At 36.6% G+C, this 16,702-nt stretch overlaps 1 protein-coding gene across 1 annotated transcript in view; it reads left to right on the top strand.

Annotated features, from left to right (window-relative positions):
- The window catches only part of epha10 (EPH receptor A10), a 266,058-nt gene that overhangs the window by 204,963 nt on the left and 44,393 nt on the right, over positions 1 to 16,702 (top strand). Inside the window, exons 6-8 of the mRNA XM_088603157.1 lie at positions 1,837 to 1,961; positions 5,140 to 5,302; positions 10,917 to 11,025. Of these exons, the coding sequence (XP_088459283.1) occupies positions 1,837 to 1,961; positions 5,140 to 5,302; positions 10,917 to 11,025 (397 nt within the window). The remainder of the gene's footprint in view (positions 1 to 1,836; positions 1,962 to 5,139; positions 5,303 to 10,916; positions 11,026 to 16,702) is intronic.

Below are 16,702 nucleotides of genomic sequence, written 5' to 3'. Positions count from 1 at the left end.
TCCAAATGGCACCCTCACATGTAATGTTCTTTCACACACTTAATTCAAGAATACTACATGTGGTTTCTGATATAGTGTGACTAAGGGGCATACTTATATTGTTTCCTCTGTCACAGAAAGTCTGCTTCGCTTTTTAAAAATGACCTAGTGTTCAAAATTAAAAAGAAATATTGAAACTGCCTATAGGGGCTCTTAAATGAGGACTTGCACAGATGTATATAAAATCTTACAGCTTAAATGTGTTGTGTTAATACAAAGTTTCAAAAAGGTTGTAATCTTAGCACGGGTGGTGTATGTTTTATGAACTGGTTATTAAATGTAAATGTGTATTTAAATGCAGGGTACAAGATATTGAGTTAACAAATATGAGAGACTGCCTCTATAGTGCATAATGTATAATTATTAGAGACAACAAAAAATGAGCAGTGGGCCTGTCATTTTATCCCTGTCCAGTGCACTGTTGCCATAAATTCCCTAAATTTACAGTGCTTAGCTTTAGTGCTTTAAATGTACTGTTACATATAGGTAATTATTAAACTAGACAGTAACATGAAACAACCAAGCTAATTAATCAATATGTAAATTAAATCATCTTAAGTCCCTTTTTCTAAAGCTCTTGCCAATAATATACTGTACCTGAGTGATTGGTATAATTAGAGATGCCTGAGTTCTTTACTTTAGCTATGATGAAAAGAGTAATGATTCAGGCACACTGCATTAAACAGATATTAACAGTGACAATACACACATTAAACTACACACAACATAAACATACAACACACAAGTCACACTATGTACAAACTTTTTTGTAAGGCATTTTAGAGGCCTAATATCCTATCCACCCAGAGGAAAATCTAGATTGATATCAAGTATTTCTATGCCTACAAAGGCTAAACAAAAATCTAGGTTAAATCTCTGCAAACCCAGATGCTGCGAAATGAATAGGAACCTATCTCTCTATTCTAGAATGCAAACCAGGAGAGGCCGTTTTTAACCGAGGGATTCTTTACACGGGAAATCAGAGTTCCTTAAAAATCGCAGAATAGCAAGCTCTCTTAACAAAGTTCAAATATTTAGCCCCAGTCTGATTTTTCCAGGTGATCTGAAATGAGGAGCTCTCACTTTCCCTCTTCTCTTGTCTTCCTTTTCCTCCTTTCCTCTAGTTATCTCCTTTCTTATATTTCTTTCTCTTCTGAGTCCCTGTTTTATGTACTGTTCCAGGACTGTTGATTGATTCTGGATCATACTGTATATCCAGAGTGTAATTAACTAAGGTAAACCAAGGTAAACTTTACGATTGCTTTGATCACTGAAACTGGGACACTTACTGTACATCTCAGCAAACATCCCGTTGCTTTGAAGCTGGAAATGTTGACACAAGCCAGACACTAGCCATTGCATGGAGAATCTTAAAGACACTTCAGAATGAAATTTTGGAAAATAAAGTAAAACTCTAACGAGGCACTCTTTTAACATAAACCCAAGAGAAAACTTTAAAAAAATGTTAAAGGGATTTTCTTGCTAGCTGCTTCAATATTTATGAAAGAACAAACTTCTGCCTAGCTACAGTACATAGTTGAAATTCTATCAAAGCCCATTTGAACTGGATGGCTTTATTCATGTTGTCATTTTTTTGTGACTGACAGATTAAAATTCCCTGTGTGTATTTATGCTACAGTACATGGTCATGGTGTCCAACCATGGCTTGTAACTTTTTGTGTAATCATATACTGTATTTATATTTTGGTATCATATATTCAGCTAACTAGTGAGTTTTTTTTTCTGGTTCAGTGCTAAAGTTTTGATTTCTCACATGCTTTCTCTCTTATTTTCCAGCCCCTTCCCTCATCAGCGACATCCGCGCCGACAAAATCGAACAAAAGAGTATCACGCTTGTGTGGAGAGAGCCCAGCTATTCCAGCAACAACAAAACTGAATATGAAATTAAATATTATGAAAAGGTATTTCCTTATCTATCATTCTGAAATCAGTGAACTGAAAAAAAAAACCTGCAGAATTTTTCTTTGCTTCTCCTTAGCAGTTCAGTACATTCTACATTTTTTCATGCAAATGCAAACAGCAATTTACTGTATTGCTGAAGACACATGGTGCATTTCTTTTAGAGATATCATTGCTCTCATCCTTCTGCTCCAAGCAGGGAAAATGTATTATAATTTTAAAATGTATGCTAGATGTAGGCTATACCCGGAGGAATTTAAATGACTATTTTTTATGAAAAAGGTTTATGTGGAAGATCAAACTTGACTATTTGATATGTATCAAAGTCAAATCAAACTTAAATTGACCCGGCGGCTCTGCAGGACTTAGAGTGAGTGACATTAAATAAAGGTGATGTTAAGGGTTTAATACTGTAATTGTCATTATTACAAAAGTTAATGAAAAACTATTCAGAAAATCTTACTTATAAATGTGGGTATATATACAGTGTGTGTTCAATTAATTAAGGCAGATATTTTATTGACATTATACAAATACATAGTCCAGTCAAAGTTTATTTATCAAATGCACAACAATACGGCGTGCAGCAGTGGTTGCTGGCAATGAAATGTCTTTTTCTGCGAGCTCACAAACATCCGCCCATCTTCTAACTGCTTTATACAATAAAAGATTTGCAAGAGATAGCCAGAGCCTATCCCAGCAGGCAACTGGCACAAGGATACACCCTGGACGAGACACCAGTTCATCACAGGGCACACAGGCACACACGCACACTTTCATAAACAGGGCCAATTAGCCTGCCAGCATGTCTTTGTACTGTGGAAGGAAACTGAGGCACCTGGAGGAAACCCCACACAAACAAGGGAAGACACCACACAGATGGCAGTCTGGGAATTGAACCCAGGGCCAAAGTGCTGTGAAGCAGCAATATGAATCACTGTGCCACCATGCTGCTCTATAAAAATACATACAGTATACTGTAGATGTAATCATCTTCATATCCTTCATGGAAGGATATTAGCTAGAAATATTTTATTTCCATTCTGTTATCAAAGTACAGTACAGTATATAGTTCTGAATCCCTTCATTTGGAAGTATTTTGTAAACAGTATGTACAGGCGATAAAGTATTTCTGCATTTCTTTGGCAATAATGTGCATGTGATGATGAGCCAATGCTCATGCTACTGTATGATGTACTGCAGGACTTCAACCTGTTAAATGAGGTGACGTTATTTTTCAATCGGACCATCAAATCACATTTATGCCTAGGACGTTTTAAAGTCAAAACTACCTGTATTACCTGTATTCTTATAGCATTTTTTTCTTCTGTAATATCCAAGAAGCATGGTGAAAATAAGTTACCACTTCATCAACCTTTATATTCAACACAGAATAGCATTTTACACATTAGAACCAATTTATTCTGCAGATTGTGCTTTGGTTGTCTACAGACATGTGAAAGATTCCTTCTCTGAAAATCTAGTTACTGATTTGTGAAAATGGCAGAAAGTGAATTTTGCTTTGAATTGGATTTGTTTAGCTCAAGACACTCAGTTTTCAAATATCAAGGAAACCTACAGCTCAACCACTAATACATGTAGCCTGTATATAGAGAAAAAAACTAGCCCTGTTTAATGATAATATCCAGCAATTTAATACAATAGTATGCAAACAGTTAGTTAAATCAAACAGATGTAACAACCACCTGTTCTTTTGTTTGTGCAGCAGGTGTTATTTTTATAATAATAATGGTTTTTTCACAAAGCTGCACAGGCGTAAGCAGTATTTGGAATAGATCCACTTTCCAAGTGTGAAAACAACATTGTAACTCGGCAAACTGGGTCACTTAAAGAACAGCTTACTAACTAAACCTTTAAAAAACATTTCTCAAATTAAGAAATCCATGATCAATGCCAGTGATCTAAAAGAGTGCCCATAATCTTTGGAGCAGACTCCAGACTTTCCTAAAGTGAAGAAAGCCAGGGATAGAGGTTACTGCTTGATGGAACCTCAGCTACTTTCAAGCCTCATGTTTTCAAAGTGTCAAAATGTAAGGCACTTCCTTTTGATGACCTATAATTCCTAGAACACTCTCTTTTCAGCAGAAAAGGCATTTCTCGCTACAGCTCTTTAATTTCAAGATCACCCAACCACTATAAGCATACTTCAGGTTCAGACAAGCTGCCAACAATTCACCCACAATGTCAGTTGAACCGAACCTATCACGTTGAACCACTCAAGCGTGATGAGAGAATCCATTAGGTTTGCAAAAATAAATGTGAAACCTTTCAGCTTCAGTTTTACTGATTTGAGACAGTGGAAGCTAATTCTGACATGACGGTGGTCTTCTTAGATCACAAATGGCAGGGTGGTGTAAGAATAACACACTGTGGACACAGCTGTAGGTAATGTTGGTCATCACCCTAACAAATACCCCACTTTCATTACTTGACATTAATTATTTATATTTAAAATAATATTTATTTATGATTAATATGGGCCATAATCAAAACCTAAGGTAAAATCAGCAGGTGGAGTTTCATAAAGCATTCATAAATATATGAATTGTATTATTATAATTGTTATACTACTAATAATTTAAGGCAGCGCTTGGGATAATCGCCATTGCATTTGCATGCTCTCTTAGGGGATAATCAAATATTAAATTGTCTAAACACAAAACTGCTTTTTTGCCTTCTTAATCCATACATTTGTGCTCCACTTCTGTCAGTCCTGAAGTCACCACTGATGCCAGATGCCTTGTGTTCCATGTTTCTGCGGTCTTAAGGTTTAGGTTGAGTAGGGGAAGATGCGAGTTTTAGCACCAAAAATGTGGGTTTGTACTTAATGCAGTTATAGCAGCAGTACCTCAGTCCTGGTCTTACAGACCCACAGCCATAAATAGACTTTGCTGGCATTGAGCCATTGAGGATTTTGAGCTGACTAAAATCATTGAAAATGTAGTACAATTAATTAAAATTAATGAACATTTGATTTAATTAACTCAAAGAGCTAAGACAGAATGAAAGCTGTAAACTCTGCAAGATGCCGTGACACAATAGAAGAGTTTTATTTTGAGAGGTGGTATTCGATTCAAAAGTCCTCTAATAGCAAGTCAGCAGTTTGTTATTGACACACATTCCTTCAGGAATATATACAGATGAGTTTTTATTTTTAAGGACCAGAAGGATCAGAGTTACTCTACAGTTAAAACGGCTTCCACAACTACAACCATCAATAACCTGAAGCCTGGGACAGCTTATGTTTTCCACATCCGAACCTTCTCCTCCACGGATTATGGAGCCTACAGTCCTGCCATAGAAGTGGAAACTCTTGGAGAACGTAAGTCTGTTACACTACTAAACTGGAACCCAACACTGTTCTTCGGTTCACTGTACTCTGTTCTTTTCTTGTTTTTGTGTACTACCTTTCCAGGGAGTATTAGTCTGCGGTGAACTAAACAAGGGCAAGTGCAGCCGTTCAGAGAGTCTCCAACATCCCCAGTCACCCCTAATAGTATGTTGATGAGGTTATTTCAGGCCTTAGCATTTGTCCAGTTGATGTCTGTGTTAGATATTCCTTGAATCTGAGTGCATAGTCAAAGGTCACTCCAGGCTATGATGGATACTCATTGTTCCTGTTTGGTCACAGAAGGTAACTTCCATCCAGGATCACGTGGTCTGGTTGAGATTTGTGTTGGTAATGATGTTGTCTTTCACTAAAACAAATGCTCTTTGTCTTCCTTTGCCCCTAATCTTAATGGTGCTGATTCTGGTGTAGGTCACCTTGCTTGTTAGAATCATTGAAGGCCACTAACTGGAGGCAGTAAATTTCTTGGTTATCTTTCATTGTTGGTTATTTTCATGGTTTTCAGAATGATCTCTTCAAACAAGTCAAAAGTTAAAATGGGTTTCTTGCTTATGTCACAGATAGATGAACCATACAGTAAATGCAGGAACTGTTTTTGCTTTGTAGCTGACTGCACTACCTAGCAATTATAAAGGGTTCTTTTTCTTTTCCATTGGTTCTTATTTTCTCCCAGAACCACCAGTGCATCCACAGACCAGATAAGACAGTCGGTATTGCTTAAGTACCATTTTTATTCTCTAGTAATTACCACAATTAACACTGCCCAACACTCAAATATCTCCAAAGGACAAAGGAGTTACTGTACCTAACCGAATGTCCCAGAGGAACAGTCCAGAAGCATTTTTCTCCATGTACTTCCTGTGGTGATTCTTAGGCACCTCTTCGGTCTGGGCTGTGCCAAACAATGTGGTCATTCATGTTCCACCAATCCCTTGATTTCGCAAGTGATTCTCTGAATCTCTTGATTTCTTCTTGATTTTGAGTCCAACATCAGGGTAGAACGTGATGTCAAAGCCTTCCTCAGCTGCTCTTCATAGAGTCTGGGTCCAATGCTGTATTTTGTCTCACAGTCATCCTTCTCCATATTTCCTTGAATTATCTTAACTGAGGCATTTTGAAGGCCTCTTAACTCATTCTCAGCAAGGTGGAAGTGTCCCTTTGATGTCTTGAGTGTGTCTTCGGTGTGGACAGAGCTAACTGCACAGGGCTCCTTGAGGAACTAGCTACTGTATATACAGATGGCCAGGTGTAATGATGCATTGTATATTTGCACCCTGTTCTAATGGCCCCTTTCCGTTCACAGTTAAACCTGCATTGCAATCCTGAACTCTGAACTTTAAACCCCACATCACCTCGGAACTGTGTGGTAATAGCCCAGCATCAGTGCTAAAAGGCCCTTTGATCAGTGAAAGGAAGCACAGGGAACAAGGCGTGAGGTCTATCATCATTTAGGGTGACTGGCCATTCAATGTATAGTAACTTAAGATCAATACAGCCCAAGACCTCTTCTGGCCCACACCCATTTTTTCACTCTGTGACACTTCAACCAACATGTCGGGCTGACTGCCAGTTTGCTCTTTTGTTGATACACTTCCTATTGCACAAACAACTTTGCATAATCTGTTTGACCAATTCGCTCCAAACTTGATGAGTGTTCTTTTCAATTACTTTACAATTGAGATTTATATAGTGTAGACGTTCCTTTGCCATTACCAGCTGTGCTACCTCATTTTCAAATTTGTCTTTTTATCAGTGCTTGATACGCACTACAATGCTGTTGGTGAGATTCTTGAAATTTTGAACATGCTGGATTTATAATATATAGTTATGGTTTTATATATTCTATTTTTATAGTCTCCGCAGATCCGCTACAGCTTCAAGTAGACAATAATCTAGTTCCACTCATTTTTAAAAATTAGTTTTTAATTAATTGGGAACATTTGAGGCATTATAGTTTGCACATTACATAAGTTTCAGTTACATAAGAATACAACCAAGAGGATGTCCTTCAGCCCATTTAGCCTGCTTGGTTGTTAGATACTAATTTATGAAGATCCCATCCAGCAATTTCTTGAAAGAACCCAGAGTATAAGCTTCAAAAACATGGCTGGGTATTTTGTACCAAACCTACACAACCCTTCAGGTTCCAAATGAACTAACATGTTTCTTGTTTCAGAAGACATAAGATGAGGAGCCTTTGTTTACTACAGTAGATGCCTTTTTTAGTGGAGAGGTTTTACAAAATATGAGGAGATAGTGTGAGAAGCTGCCTTGTTGTTCTCATGTGGATATTGCTTTTACAAAAGTTACTTATTCATATGCTCTTTATCTCTTAAACTGTCCCATAATCTCATTTCAATTTATCTTGGTGTAAATTAATATTTTAAGTCAGACACTGCTGCTGCTATCTTTTGATCCACAACTTAATTTCTAGGAAATCACTGCTCAAGCACTGCTCAAGAAACAGTGTTCAAGCACTGTTCTAACACCACTCAAGAAGTGAAAATTTAGTATTGAACAAGAACTTTGTAAATTGAATCAGCTCTGGATACTTATGCAACTGTCAGACCTTCAATTTGAACAAACCTAACATTAATAAGTGATTAGAGAACACATCACAAATCTCTCCAGTCTATAATTGAATAATTGAATAATGCATATTTAAAGAATTTTAACTTCACCCGAAGTTTACCTTCAAACTCTAAAAAGGTTACGAAATAGTGTGTTCTACCATTTCCAAAACTGAAAAAGGAGACAAAATCTAACTGCCACACCCTCTTTTTTGTTGGGAATGATAAGAAATGGATTTGTTTTCTTCTGCTTAGTCCATTTGGTTGTGAGGTTAAGGGTTAATTGAAGATATTGTATATTAAAATTACACGGAGACCTTCAAATGCAAGCCTGAATTTACTTTGGTGAGATTTTTCTTTTCAAAATGTTTTTTTTTTCACCAGTATAGGATTACTTATCCATGCTGTCCTCATAATACACCTATACCCTGCAATCTTCTGAGTCTAACTTGTTATTATAAGAAGCTGAGCCACTACTGGAAGCATATAATTCACACCAGCTGCTGGAGACCTCTTTTTATAATACAGAGACACTTTGCTGTCCCTGGAATAGTTGGGAAGTTTAAATGTCATCTTTTTTAAGCCTTTGTGCAGCTTTAAATTCAGCTTCCCTATATATTTCTATTAATCGTTTCAGTATGGCAAATTTTTTGCCTAGAATCAGAATCAAGGAAAGTGACATTTCACAGGCCGTTGTAAATTGTGCAAAAAAAAAGTCTGAAGGAAATCTTCCAGAGTATGACTTTTAAAGATTGAGTTTAACAGGGCTTTAAATTGCCTCAGTTTACCACACTGGAGACATTTTCAAAAATGAAATGAATCCAATATTATTCCATAAAAAAGTGTAGCAGACTCAAATACACCAAGTTTCAGGAGCAGGGAATGTATTTTAATAATAAAAACCAGTGACATTTATTTGCAATGCAGCTTAATAGTGTCATACAGGCTTACAGTAAAACTGTCTGAAGGGTGTCATCTCCGGCTATAGGTGATGACAAAATTCAGTGCATATATATATAAATACGTTATCTGTTAGGTCTGAATACATCTATATTAATTCAATTTAAAATTTAAAGTACTACATATTGAAATAGTTAGCAATAAAGGTCTAGAGCAATCATCTTTTATTTGGAGTGCGCAAAAAATTCCAATAGCTTAACCAAGTTAGGTTAAACCAGTGTATGCTCCATGTTAATTGGTCTCGGTAGAGTGGTTCTGGACTTTATTGTCTCTCTTACTTGGTCAGGTACACATACACCAAATAATATATTTTTACACATTAAATATTGAAGATGCTTATAAGTTCTCTTGGCATAGAGAACATGGAGATAGGATGAATACAACATCATTGTATAAATTATTATTTTCAAAAAACTAGAATTATTTTTTCTGTCTTTTCTACTCATTCGTTTTAGTAGAAGCTATTTGGCAGACAGAATGCAGCTGTTGAAGAATTAATGATGATATGATTAGTAAAAATGAACTGAAATACATTCTTACAATTCTTATTTATCTCAAAGACAACTTATTTTTTTATTTACAAATTCCAGGAAATCATAAAGAAAGAACTGCTTCGGATCTAATAACACCTCATCAGTGAAACCTTCTGTGACCACCTGATGCATTTGATTTACTGCACGTAAAATTGCATGTCAAACAGTTCTTTTTTCTCTTTCTTAGGTGGGGTGAGCTTGCAGTTTATATCTATATTTGACCAATGCTTGCTGCATTAATATCCAGCCATTTTTTGATCAATCTCAGAGAATGACCTTCAAAAAGCTTGGCTAGGCAGTTAGTCCAGTCTTAAATATGTGTACACTTGTGTTCCTTCCTCAGTTATTTGTTCTGCTACATGTTGTTGATTTTTTTTCAAAATTTTTAAAACTTGAGTCAGGTCCCCTTCATGTCTTCCCTGTTGAAAATTAAGAGACTCGTGCCCTTTAAAAAGATAAACAATTCAAATAAGAGGAGGCATTTAGCCCATTATATATCTTTTTGTTACCCGAATGATACTTCAGGCTGAAGGACCCGACACTAGTCGCTTCCACATTGCGGCTAGGGAGTTTCTGACTCTTAATTCTTTGTGTAAAGAAAGATGCCCATTTAAGGTCCTGAATGCTCTAAAACTTAATTTCATCTTGTGTCTGTGGATTATTCCATTGTTGCTGGCATTTTAGAGGTTCCTTGAATTAACATGATCAATGCTTTTCAGTATTATGCATAACTGAGTAAAGTTCCCATGTAATTGTATTGTAACTAAATACTATAGATGTATTGCCTTTAATCTACATACAGTATACTGTATGTACTGTACTCCATTCGTATCTAACATGATCTACATTGAAATGACTGTGTATGATAACTCAGAAAGAGGATCGTTTATGATCACTTCTTTTGAAATATTTCAAGAGAACACATTTCTATTTTGTAAAGTGATGATCAGCATAAGTCATTCTTATTGATTTCTTCTTCAAGTTCAGTGTTACATGGTTGAAAGACTGTATATAATTTTGTACCAGCCATCAACATGCACTACCTCTGTAGAGTACCTGACTTTAAAAACTATAATTATTAATCTGCACCTGTTTGCGTACAGTATTAAATCACAGGTACCTAATCAAGAGCAAGCAAGATCAAATGATTTTCTAACAAAACATCTTTGAAGACGCAAAATAATCGCATAGCACCTTTAATATTGTATGTGTGCTGTAGGAAACATATAATCAATACACACTTTTTGTTTATTTAGATAGAAATTCTGTCTGTTCTGACTCCGTTGTTTACTGTACGAGACAAGACAGGTTACCTGCTTCAGCACTGAAATCAGTGAGCACAGCAGTGTTTTGTCAGTACATTGAGTTCTGTGAAGTCAGTCGATGGTAACTGATTTGCCAGCAGAATACACATTTTAAAGCACACAGTTCTGGTTTTAATAAGCATCAAAAGCTTGCAGAGTTATATGTGGTACGCACTTGAGATGGACAGCAGTGTGAATGTGTTTTGCTTTCTGTGTGCAGTGGCCCTGGCCTCCAGTGAACAGAACCCTGTAGTCATCATTGTGGTGGTGTCTGTAGCTGCGCTTATCATGCTGCTGTCCATGGGCGTTGGTCTGATGATCTGGAGAAGGTAAGAAAATGCCAATCTTGCTATCACAGTTCTATTAAGCGGTGTTGCAGTCTGAGGACTTTGCCTTAAGTTTTTCTTTCTCTCTTTCTTGTCTTCTTTCTTTCTCTCTTATTCTTTTTACATACTGCAACCACATTAAATTACCACTATACAAAATAATAATAATAATAATAATAATTGCTTACACTTATATAGCGCTTTTTCTGGACACTCCACTCAAAGCGCTTTACAGGTAATGGGGACTCCCCTCCGCCACCACCAATGTGCAGCATCCACCTGGAACAAAAATGTGACAAATAGGTAAAATGTGAATACTTTGCTAATGTAAAGCTAAGATGAATAATTAAAAAAACATCCAGGCAACTGTATGCTACCCTTTGTGTTAAAAATACTGTAACTTAGAAAATTGATGTGTGCAAGCTAATGAATAGTGCCACATTGCAGTGAACAGTACAGCTGAAGCAACAACAAAGTATAGGGTTGTACGCAATTTAAATGATGTGATGACAGTGCACAGTGAAGTATATGAATTATTTAAGTTCTATATTTATAATTTTCTGGTTCCAAACCCTAACTTTCCCTTTAACAGAACCTGAGCAGAAGAATGCATTGTGTGATTTCACTTAACGAATTATAATAAATGCAATTGTATTGATTATTTTATTAATAACTCTACTGCTGGTGTATCTCTTGCAAAATCCCTGGAAAATCTGCCAGGGATACACAGGGATTAGAAAAAAAGAAGTACCTCAGGGAAAGCTAAAAGATCAAAAGGTAATTAAGTGCCTAAATCTAAATGCCAGGAATATAAGCAACAAAATGCAAGAGAAAAAAGCTACTGCATAGTGTACAGGTAAGTTGGCACTGGAATCAGAGAATGGCAGGGAAGAAACATTAGTGGAAACACATACAATAGGTCTGGAAAGACCGGAAAAGTGGAAGAGGTAGATGTACAGTACATGAAAAAAGAGCATTGTGAAATCTGTGAAATCATTGCACGCAAACAAAGTGACTTGTAACTATAATGTTGTAAGGTATTGAACTATTCAAGTGTGCAAGTTGGGGATCCTGCTACACATGGGTTTAAATGCACGCCTTTCAAACAAACCAATCAATGAATACAGAAAACAGTGTTTACCAGAAAAAAATATATTTACACACATTTTTGAGGCTGTATTTTATAACCACTAGTGAAAGACCCATTGTCATTAAATTTTTCATTGGGACCACCTGCTTCATTGCTAGTTTAATTTCCTAAGGCTTCTGTTTTGTAGCGTATGGAAATTGAAATAAAAGTTATCATGTAACTTCTAAACAGCACTCAGAATCTAAGTTGTAGAACTAGGTTAGACAGGGTCATTTTAAGGGTGGGGATCTTTTAAAGAATGCCAGTGCACTATAAATTACAAGAGGGATACTTTAGCTCAAGTAAAGATACATATCAGAGCAGGAATTTCATATTCTTTGTTTGGTCTCGATGAGCTAATGCCATCCCACATTCGATCTTCAACACACTAATGCACTAAATGAGGATAAACAGTGAAAAAATTACCCTAGGGCATACAGTTAATGGAAAGTAAAAATGTCTTTAAGTTTTACTGAAAATGGGAGGCAATTCTTTACACAAAGGGTTGTGAGTGTCTGGAACAAACTGCTCAGTCATTTTGTTAAATCTCTATATTCCTTCAAGAAGTGGTTAGAAGAGAACCTTGGATTAATAAGCTTCCTTTTGCTTGTAACCTTTCTCATGTTCCTCTGTACTAAATTGTCTAAGAGGTTTGTTCCACATACCTACAACCGGAATGTACCTGCTCTGAATTTCCTCTTGTGACCTCTGCACTTTGCTTTAACTTTGAATCTCACAAAATCCCATGGCTTGACTTTGTTGGCACCTTTGAGGATTTTAATACTTGAATTAATCCCCTCATAATCTCTTTTGTGAAAGACTAAAGAGGGACAATTCCTTTAAGTCCTCTTTGTATGGCATTCCTTTGAAACCAAGTGTTATTGCAGTTACTTTTCAGCAAACCCTTTTCTACACAGTGATATCTTTCTTGTGATGAGGTGAGCAGAATTCAGTACAGCATTCTATTTGAGGTCTTACCCATATGATTTTAGCATTAAAAATACCAACACAGTACATACAGTATTACTGCAATTCTGTTGTTAAATAAGGATGGAATGTCCAGTCTTATGCATTAGGGCCTTGGATTAATCGTCTTTTCCCAATGCAGACTTTATTAGAAATTACTTAAGTAGACATGTCATTTTGCCTAATAAATGAATTTTAGTGTCAGCTAATATTCTAATATCTCTTCACTAGATCTGTGCATCTATACCCTGCACTCTGTGGAGCTGCTCACATTCCAAGGACTGTAGAATAAGTGAGGTCCATGTGATTCATAATATTTTTTACTGCATTTGATACTTTACTGCATTGAAAGTTTGATTTTTTGTTTATACATGACCTTGAAGAAACTAGCCTATTTAGTGGACCACAATCAGAGCTCAACAGCGCATGGGGCTCAGATGACTAAAACAAGCAGAAAAGAAGTCTATCAAACTCTTCCCAATGAGAAAATACAATCCCACCTTCACATTAATCTTTCTGATAAAAATTGATTAATCCTGGCCAGTGTGAAATGGTTTTCATTAATTCTGATCTAAGAATATACAGTACTTTTCAGGGAACACCGTCCATCATTGAGGAAACATTGTCACAGTGCCTGATGGATCTGACCGTCAGAGGAAAGACTAACTACCTTCTATTCAGGTCAGCTCAGACAAGACACTTCCAGACCAGGTCCACTACAGCTTTGGAACTCAGCCCTTCTGTCTGTCATGCAGTTAAAATATTGTAGTTTGGTTGGAAAAAAGACTGGATACAAATGACTTTTCCAAGCAATCATGATCACATCTCAGAAAGAAATATAAAATATTCAATAGGTCTTTGTGCTGGAATATAACATTTTGATAAATTATTGCAGCTGTTTTTTTTTACATTTTGTTGTATGTCAGTAGCGGTGTACATTGATGTTTTTGTATGCCTAGTGTATTGTAATACTAGTGTAATACTAATAATAGTGTATTGTCATATTGAAGCTCTCAGATTCCCTCAGATTTTTCAAATAATTTAAGTGAATTGCTTAAAGGAAAATTGTGTCAATTAAGAAAAAAAGACAAAAATAATATCCCACGCTGAAAAGAGAAGAAAAGAAACACAATGTTTCAGCTGTGGAGCCTTCTTAGGGTTCTCTGTTTTCAGCATGGAATACACCTTTACTTGTTCCTTTGCAGCCTACAAATGCTGACGCAGCTACAGTACCTACTACAAAAAATAATATTGCAGAGATAGTGACTGTCCAAAATGTTTACGTAGATTTTTATCAATGAAGAATTCAACAACGTGCTCTAGATAATACAAAAAGCTCCATCAATGTTGTGTAATTTTATTGAAACTGGCACTTAAATACTCAGGGTACTAGGATGTCTAAGCAACATATTAGTCTTAGACATCCTAGTCCACTAAGTATTTTAGACTAATACATTGCTTAAGACTAATATGTTGCTGAGTCCTGATGGTGTTCTGATTAAGGTTATGATCGGTTATTTATAGACCCCTAGCCAGGATATTTCTACTGTCAGAGAGCTTTTAGTATTCAGGGGGTCAAAACTTAACCCGGACAACATAGACCAGTTCCTCGTACGTTTGGTTCTGTTAAATGTATAGAAATAACAGTAAAGTAAGGCTAGAATATTTACACAATTTTGTTAATTTCGAGAACCAACATACACTATACAGTATATACTCTAAATAAGTAAAGTCTTTTGAGGGGTGGTATGGTGGTGCTGTGGTTAGCACTACTGCTGGGGTGCTGTCTATGTGGAGTTTTTATATTCTCCCCATGTTCACATGGGTTTCCTGCTGGTGCATATTGGTAGGTTGATTGGCTTTTGAGAAAATTGACCCTGGTATGTTTGTGTCTGTGTGTGAGGAACAGGCATCCTGTCCAGGGTGGACCCTGCCATGCACCTGTTGCTTGCTGGCATAGGCTCTGGCTCCTCTGCAACCCTGAATTAAAAGAAGCAGCTAGAAAATGGATACATGGAGATCTTTTTATATATAGGAATATAGTAATTATATATTGTATATGGAATTGGTTAAACAAACAAGACAAGTTAACATAAGCAACAGGGTGTGCCACAGGGACCCATTTGGAACCCATTGATTTTTCAGACTTATATCAGCCATTTATACCTCTCAGTTTGGAATCATATGTAGCTAGCAAAATGGTTAAATTAAGTCCCTTATGTTATATTGCCCTTTTCATTCCAAATGAGTGTTACACACAGGAAAGGCCCTACTTACTGTTAGAATGTAAGAACATAAGAAATGTTGAAAAATGGAAAGCAGCCGTTCAGCCCACCCAGCCTGTTTGATAGTCAATTGACAGGATCTTATACAGCCATATTGTGGAAAAAATAATGTAATTAGCTTTAACAACATGGCTGGCTAGGTCCCGCCACACTCTCACAGCCTGTCGGGTAATGTAAGTAAGTGTCCCCTGTTCTAAGTTTTTAATACGCTGTGGTTTGTCTTTTGTTTCACTGTTTGTTTGGAAGAAATCTGCTGAGTTGTCTTTGGGGGTTTTCAATACTTGTAGTACTGTAGGTCTCTTTATAGTCTTCTCTGTTCAGGACTAAAAAGGTTCAGTTTTTTGAGCCTGTCAGTGTAAAACAGTCCCTTTAGCCCTGGAATGTGTCTGGTTGCTCTATTCTGGACTGATTCCAAAGCAGCAATTAGGCCTAAATCGTTTTATATAAGTCACTCTGTTAGCTTAGTGTTTCCTATTTTGTATTTATAGTTTATGTTTTTTACTACCTGCATGCAATACCCAGCTCCCGTCTACATTAAAAGTCATCTGCCTGTGTTTGCAGTAATTAATTTTATCTAAATCTTTTTAAATTTCATTTGCTTTTTCTAGAGAGCTTACTAGTCCACCTGCTTTAGTATAATATCACTGTAAGTATAATCTGCAAACTTGACAAGTTTATTAACTCTTCTGGAATCTAGATCATTGGTGGTATACAGTAAATTAAGTAGTGCATTGGTCCTGGTACGGATCCCTAAGACTGTTCATCCATATTGAACTACTAAAGTACAGCACCCATCAGCCAGCAGCCCCCCTACACAGCAGATCAGGTAGAGAAGTGGAACTTTTAGAGCACAGATCATACAATGCTTATGTGGAATTTTGCTAGCACACTTCATCTCTGCTTTTTCAAAAAACTCTTTAATGCCTAAGGAATCAGGATTTTGATTTGATGTTTCATCTGAATAATAGCACTCCCTACAGCTCAGTTTCCCCTGTTACCACATTGTAGTATTGGTTCAGAAATTCTGGTCCTGAGAGAAGAGCACCACCTACTTCTTCAGCAATACCCCGTGCGGCACAAATCTGATTCTCCTTAAAAGTCTTCCATCTCAGAACCAACTCAACCAACCTTTGTTAGTCTCTAAGATCTAAAGACATCAAGCTATAAGTTGGTAATATTACTGTCATTAAACTTTCTATAAGGTTAAACCTTCAACAAGTTAATGGACTCCTTTTGAGCTGCTGCAAGTAGGCTTGTGAGCATGTTTTCATTAAACTGCAGCAAGAAGAAAGTTAGAGGA

This window comes from Lepisosteus platostomus, chromosome 13 (assembly GCF_059453375.1).
Source record: "Lepisosteus platostomus isolate fLepPlt1 chromosome 13, fLepPlt1.hap1, whole genome shotgun sequence".
NCBI lineage: Eukaryota > Metazoa > Chordata > Actinopteri > Semionotiformes > Lepisosteidae > Lepisosteus > Lepisosteus platostomus.
Note: the sequence above shows the minus strand (reverse complement) of the source record. Positions and strands in the feature narration are given on the sequence as shown.